Raw genomic sequence first — 7,796 nt, forward strand, 5'->3', positions numbered from 1 at the left:
TTGTCGTGGGGCTAATACCAACGACAAACTTCGGGACGATGAAAGCTCCACGACCAAACCATCCAGCTCAGAGAACAAAACTCCATCAAAAAAAGAATGAAGGATTTCTTTTTGTGCGTCAAATTTTGATTAAGTAACTGTATATTTTGCTAGTACATTAGGTGTTTCCAGAAGTTTCCGACAAATTAAAGTTATCTGACAAACTTATAAACAAACTCCATTTTTTGTATATAAGTTAACCTTGAAGTAAAGCGTTTTCTCATATTTCTCTCTTTTTCTCTATTGGTTGAATTCAAGTTTAGAAGTAGTCTAAGGACTTGAACTCAATCTTAGTTATTAACAAAGGTTCAAGTGGAAATCTTGTTAATTTTACATGGTTGATTTCTTATTAAATTTCATGAAGATGTTTGATTACAGTAGTTCATTGGAGTTTTTCCCAAATGAGACTTATTCAGTATTTATCTTTAACTGAAGAAAATTGTCTTATGTTTAGCATTACATTGAAAGTGCCTGATACTGTACACTAGTAAATCCAAATACCTTAACGAATGTCAGAACCAATAGGGGCTTTTGATAAGTACGATAACTTCGGATCACTGAGTCAGATCTTGAATGGTTATCGATTAGTAAACAATTAGAAATAAAGGTATAAGTAAAATTGATCAAAGTTGGAGGCCGTTTTTTTGAAAGGTCAGTAATTATACATTTTTTAATATGTATTTGTTAAGCATACAGTTTATGTAATTTTTATATTTTCCTAATTGTAAACTTTTATTATTCTAAACAAAGATGGACAGTGGCTAGCAGTGGAATTCTGGACGCTCATCCCTTCGTCCTATTTGGGACTCGTCGGCTGGATGTACCTGCATCTCAGAGTTGATTTTCACTCTGGGACTCAAACCCAGTATCCGCCATCGCGTTATCTACTCAGCTACTGATTCCAGATAGCCACTTGATTGTGAAATGTGGTGAAGTTTGAATTCACTTAGTATTGTTTGTTTGAATCTTCCCATTATAATGCTTATGAATTAATGCTATATCGAGGTAATACGCACAGTATGGACATATGCCAATAAGAGACTGATCAATCGCATCAATTGCAACATCAATGTGGATATTCAAACAAACAATACCAAGTGAATTTTATTTTTCCAGTTTCAAATTATTGCAAATTAATCATATGCCTATTATTTTATCCCATTTTGTATTCTAACTTCCCTAGTTAAGGACATATTCTAATTTCTTGTTTATGGCGTATTGTAGTCCTGTAACTTATATACATAACCATATGGGCTTTTGAATTAAAGATACAAAGGGTACATCAGCTATCTTATTCTCCGACTGAGGATTCGGGACAATGTGCTAATAAGTGTTAACATACCAGGTCACTTAGTTGGATTATCAGTATTATTGGTTGAAGCTTAGTTATCTAGGGTCATGTCATAAACATTTTGCATATGAACCGTTCGCTTATAATAACAAGTGTCAATCATCTATTCAAACTGTAGTGTAACCACTAGTTTGAGTGAACCCCCGACGTCATTGTGCTCATTGTTTGGAAGTAAATCGTTGGAGATGACTAATAATATATATATATATAACGAAATAAATTTAACAAGAAGAAATTAGGCATCAGTACTTAAATCTTAACACTTACTTGGATATTATGCTTTTGTATCAATGAAATGGCACCGGTATATGTAAATAATGGTAAACTAAAAACTTGAAATGATGGTGGTGCATTTGCTGCCAATGTATGGGAATTTATTTCTACCACCGGTTGTAAAAATGTTGCAATACGTAAATTCACCGGTTGACTAACTTGAAAGTATGGATCAATTGCTGTCATTGTAATGGTAAATACCTTTATAGAATTAAAAAAATATGTAATGTAAAAGAAGATTATTTAGGAGGAAACTAAAAATTAAAAAGCCGAATCCTAGAATGAACGGCGATTCCAGGTTCCAGGTACATACAATTGACGCCTTCCAAATAAGATGAAAAAGACATCCTAGATACTGCAGTCAGCGACATGACATTTATTCTATATAAAGTGGTATCATAATGGCTTTGTTGAGATAATCTGCATAGGATGCACATAATGTAATCAAGACTGATTAAAATTTAGTCGAGAAATATCAACGACAGGATAATCCAAGACATTACAAATTATATTAATGAGACTGGTTGTAAAAAAGTACACCATAGGGTCTTGGATTCGATCCCTGTTGGGGAGGAACAAATGAGTACACATTGAAGAAAAGTTCCAGAACGAGATGAAACATTTATCTGGCGCTCTTGCATTTTCAATTAATAACTAGTTAGAGTCAATTTATGGAGTAAACTATCTTCATGCTAAAAAACATGCTTTTATATTATATTGAATAATAATTACTTTGATACCAATTTACAGAAATTTCAAATTCTCCATAGTTCTAAATCATAAATTGATCTTAGCTAGATCACTAATAAAAACCTGGAATCATTGGAAGATCATTTCCTCCTAGGATAGGAATCCCCAGAAGTGTGCATCCATGATCCCACTTCTAGCTTTTCAATGGTCATCAAGATCAGTTTGTAATTTGAAACTATGGAAATCCTACAATTCCCGTAAATCCTATTCTAACTATTTTGAAGCCGTCAGTTTTTGTAGGCTATAAGTGATCAAATTAAAGTATAACATGTTCATAAGATTAAAGGCTATTCGTCTTAGACACGTGGAAATATTTCAGTTATGGTGAGACTATAATTTATGGATGAACCAAACAGATATATGATAACAGGTCTTGGATTTCGGCAAGAAATTCATCCATCCATTTTGCTAAATAGAGTTTTGGCATTTTACGTAATATCAGTGGCGAGACTATAATTTATGGACGAGCTAATCAGAAGCGTTTGGGGGATTTCAAGGTCACAGCTCCGATTTCGATGCCTGATGCTCATGTACACTCGGCTCACAAAGGATTTTAGAGAACACGTGAGAATTAAGCGGCTACAATATATGGGACTACTAAGTTTTTTATTTGTTATCGCGGTAATCAAATGACTTGTAGACCTTGTACAGACTACCGTGATGTTGTCTTTCGATGTAATATGTCGGAGGAAGAAGTATGCTAGAATAGGAACTTTTTTCGCTTGATCCAGATTGAGATTAAGGCAAAATTATAATAATTGCCGCGAACTGCATCATAAAAGCACCAGTAACATTGACTGCAATAATCGCAGATGTTACTGAAGCTTCGTCTGTTCAGTGGTCCGAGTATTGTAGGGATATTTGCGTAATAAAAATGACAAGTTTACACAACCGGAGTACACACAAACAATATTGGAGCTATGTGGTCTAGTCTGAAAGTTTTTGCAACCCGTAGTTTGTGCTGACGGTGTCGTTCAGAAGGATGACGAAAGCTCCACGACCAAACCATCCAGCCCAGATCTTTAAAAATAATCTTTATTATTAGTTGAAACAAATACAGAAGTGAAAATAACTTAATAAATCATCTATACGTGTACACATCTGTAAACTTACTTTTACTAATGATTCAGCATAATTTAATAATTGTAATGCTATTAATCCTTGACGTAGATCAGCTAAACGAAAACTTGTAACTGGTCTTGTTGGATCGCGTAGATTAACTATTTGAGCTTGTAATGGACCTTGCATTCTTGTCATATTTATATCTAAATATTCCCAACTAAGAATTGAATCTCTTGAAATACTTATACTATCACGTGGAAGAACTGATAGACTACCACCTATATGTGTAACATTTATCTTGAATAGGGAAAAAAAGTTGGTAAGAACCAGTTAAATGGATGAAAATATGTTGAATATGTGGAATACAAGATAAATCATTCAGTGAAAATATATTTCTTAACATATTATAGACTAAGACTATTCAACCATGGATTCATCTTAGAGATTCTGGAAGAGTAATGCTTAAATCTAGCTTACATTGATGAAGATTTGGGTATATATATACAAACCCTAGGTTAAGTATGCAAACACGGATTATTAGATCGATCTATTCACTGGAACTCAAGTTTTATCAACGTTTGTCAAATCAAGTACTCGAGTGTTCCTATAGTTCTTATTAAAACATATTATAGATAAGTATAGAAAGTTTCTGGTGATTTTTCAAATGGAATATGGTTTTTGTTTGTGTTTAGTTTTCTTGACTGGATGATGTAATTATTGAGCTTTCATTGTCATCCTGAGCAATATCACCGCTTACTTCATGTAGAAGTTTTTTTGTGTGGCTATCTCATAAGTATTATGTTAGATTATTTACGTGTATTCAATCGCCTTACAGTTACTCAGACTGTCACCCTATCATGATGATAGGGATTAAATTATACTGTTATAGGCATGTAGACTTTAAGACAATTTTGACTTTAAAGTGTTATAGATTGTAAGCAGCTGATGAGAACTTAATCAAATAAAATGATTCCAGGTTATTCTGTTCAATTCTTTGTTCTTGCTCTCTTCAAGATAATAAAGGCAACTAAGTGTATGCTACTCCACAAGTGTTAAATCGGCTCATCCTAATAGTCTTCTTTATGATTGGCTGTCTTCCTAGGATTTTTCATCCACATTTGGGTTTGGATTCACGTTTTTTGTCTTAGTATGTTGAGTTCTGGCCTCTTGATTGATTGACCTATTTTGTATGGGTTCGTAGATTGGGCCAATGTCACTGTATCTGTTGTTCACTAATTGATCTGAATGTCATGCTTCTAAGAATTTTCTGGTATTCATGGAGTTCCGAAATTTAGACGATTATTTCAGTCAAATATCCGTCCATGGTTATCTGAATACATTTATATCAGTGATTGTATACCACGTTGTCTCACTGCTAATCTACGTTCATTTATGCATAAGTATAGAAGCTCCCACTTTGTCCTACTTATTATTTTCCTTAGCCGGTGTACTTTATCTAAAATAAATGGTACTGCATTTGTCTGCTTTTGATTTTGTGTTTTTTTATTTACACAGAATAATATGAAATGACTGTATTGGTTTATGAGTAGTGTTGGTGCCAAAGAACTTCAAGATAATCACAATAGTTTCTGAGATATTTTTCACTTATGTTGGACGATCCTTTTCTTGGTTTCTGAGGTCGGGGAGTGATGGATAGTGCCTGGCGATGGAATCCAGGACGCGCGTCACTTCGTCCTATTTGGGACTCGTCCGCTGGATGTACCTGCACCTCAGAGTTGATTTTCACACTGGGACTCGAACCCAGTACCTTTCGTTCCAAACGCCATCCACTCAGCTACTGATTCCTGATAGCCACTTGCTTGTACAATGGGTTGAAGTTTAAATTCACTTAGTATTGTTTGTTTGAATCTTCCCATTGTGAATTAAGGCTATATCGAGGCAATACGCACAGTATGCACATATGCCAATAAGATACTGATCAATTTCAGTACTAAACATCAATTGGAAGATTCAAACAAACAATACTAAGTGAATTCAATGTTCAGTTTGTTAGTTAAGTAAAAATGAAATATAGTTAAATACTGATTTATAATTAAGCAGACTATTTTAATGATTTAGTTTTGTCAAAATATACATCTTAATCTGTTCTAGTTTTAAAGGTAGGATAGATAGACTATTAAGATAGATAAGTACAGGTTATCTCTACTTTAACAGTAAAAGAAACACTTTCTCTTATTATGCATAGATTATATCTAGTGAATCTTGTCAATACCTGCTGAGAATACAAAGAGAAAAATGATAAAACTGTTTCAGATATTTTTCAAAGAGAATAAAGTAACTATGGAAACATCAATACAAAGTCGTCATTATCATTATCATCATCATCACCATTATCGTAATCAACTCAAATCATCAGCGTCATTTGAATAACAAACTTGTCAAGTTAATTTGATTATGTTGATCACTAAATGAAAGAATGAAGTAAAAATGTAGTGTCCATGTTTTTATTTGATTTAAAAATGAAACTATGTACTTTATCGCCTGCTAAGTTCAGTTCATCTATATATGGTTATTGGTTCAATAGCTTGTGGAGGTAGTTATATTTTATGTTAGATTACGGACAGTTGTTTCGTTCTAGTACGTGATTCCTCTCCAGCAAATATACATGACCTCACCCTTAGTTCTATCGTTGATGGGATTATTGATATGCGCTCTTAAGTAGGACGATACAACTGTCCAATATCAGTCAGTCAGTAAGTCAGCTATAAGGTATGACCAAGTAAATGTATATATACATTAGTAGAACAAGATGAACACCAAACTCATAGAAGCAGTTACTTCAATGGTAGTAACGTATCAAAACGATTGCATATAAGGATATGATACAAAGATTGGATCATCCAACGTGCTCTCTGGTTTTCAATGATTGTCTAACTAACATCAGTTCATGAAGTGAACTACACATTTATGTATATATGATCATTACAAACAGAAAATATTCCTCTATGGATTAATATTGATTCGAAAGTTGTCAAATAACAAATGATTCAAAATGAAATCACTTTACAAATTAACAACTGCTTCGTTTATTCAGTAGGTGGTTACTTTTGGAAGCCTAATTTTACTGTAAATCGATAAATGTCAATCGAGTATTGAATCTTTTGATAATTTCATTTTCATATGGACAAATTATGAATGAATTTTCAAGTATGAAGCCTTATCGACTGTCAATAACTGTATTGTATTATGTATAAAGTAAGTATCAGCACATGTTGGCGACTGACATTAAAACAATCATGATTGTTTTCTTGTTAACTGTAACGATGAATTAAGAGGGTTAGACCATAAATATTAAAAGGATAGTGATTGATCTTTAATTTTATCAAGACATATGCTCAATATATCTAGGTACATATTGTTTTTAGTCCAAATATATGAGGTTATAGTATACTGAGAAACAGATCATCTCTGTAACCATATAATCATGTTCGAACTTCAATCTAAACTAGTGATAACATGATTACTAGCTTCAAACGCCATCGCGTTATCCACTCAGCTACTGAGTCCTGATAGCCACTTGCTTGTGCAATGGGGTGTAGTTTAAATTCATTCAGTATTGTTTGTTTGAATCTTCCCATTGGTGTTTAGGGCTGCAACTGGTCAGTCTCTAATTGGCATCTTTGCTTGCAATGCTTGTGAATTAAGGCTATATCGAGGCAATATGCACAGTATGCACATATGCCAATAAGAGACTGACCAGTTGCAGTCTTAAACATCAGTGGGAAGATTCAAACAAACAATAATAGGTGAATTTATTTCAATGTTAGTTTACATTATCTGTGTGATATAAAATGAACAATAATCCATGAATCATTCTAATTGACCAATGTTAGCATTCAACATCTAATATGCACTCTCTATAATTTTAATTTAGGTGATAAGTATGAAATGATTGAGCTGTTCATGATAGTTTTATGGTTTCTCTTAATCTCTATGAATAAATAGCCTTGGAACCATTGAAAATCGGTGATGATCCTGTTAGTTTCAACTTGTATTTTAAGCTAAAAGCCTTCATCAGGGATCGTAGCTATATCTCGGCCTTAGCTTGTGTGATACCCCTCTCCATCTCTAACTAGTCAACTGAGTTATATTATGAACACTTTTCTCTGTTACTGGCCAAATATACTATTCCTTTTAATCTTTATTGTCTTACCGGCTATCATATCTGAAAGATACTGATAAAACATTTTCCAATTTATTCGTACCAAGAACATATTTAAATTCAGTCTGAAGAATGAATTCACTTGGTATTGTTTGTTTGAATCTTCCCATTGATGTTTAGGACTGCAATTGATCAGTC

General features: G+C 33.4%; 1 protein-coding gene across 1 annotated transcript in view; it reads right to left on the reverse strand.

The window, feature by feature from the left end:
* Smp_149390 (fras1 related extracellular matrix protein) overlaps positions 1-7,796 on the reverse strand; it is a gene marked incomplete at its 3' end in the record, with an annotated part of 120,105 nt that overhangs the window by 48,302 nt on the left and 64,007 nt on the right. The window contains exons 14-15 of the mRNA XM_018798349.1: positions 3,527-3,772; positions 1,658-1,864 (exon numbers count right to left, since the gene is read on the reverse strand). Coding sequence (XP_018653300.1) covers positions 1,658-1,864; positions 3,527-3,772 — 453 coding nt within the window. The remainder of the gene's footprint in view (positions 1-1,657; positions 1,865-3,526; positions 3,773-7,796) is intronic.

This window comes from Schistosoma mansoni, chromosome 6 (genome assembly GCF_000237925.1).
Source record: "Schistosoma mansoni strain Puerto Rico chromosome 6, complete genome".
Lineage (NCBI taxonomy): Eukaryota > Metazoa > Platyhelminthes > Trematoda > Strigeidida > Schistosomatidae > Schistosoma > Schistosoma mansoni.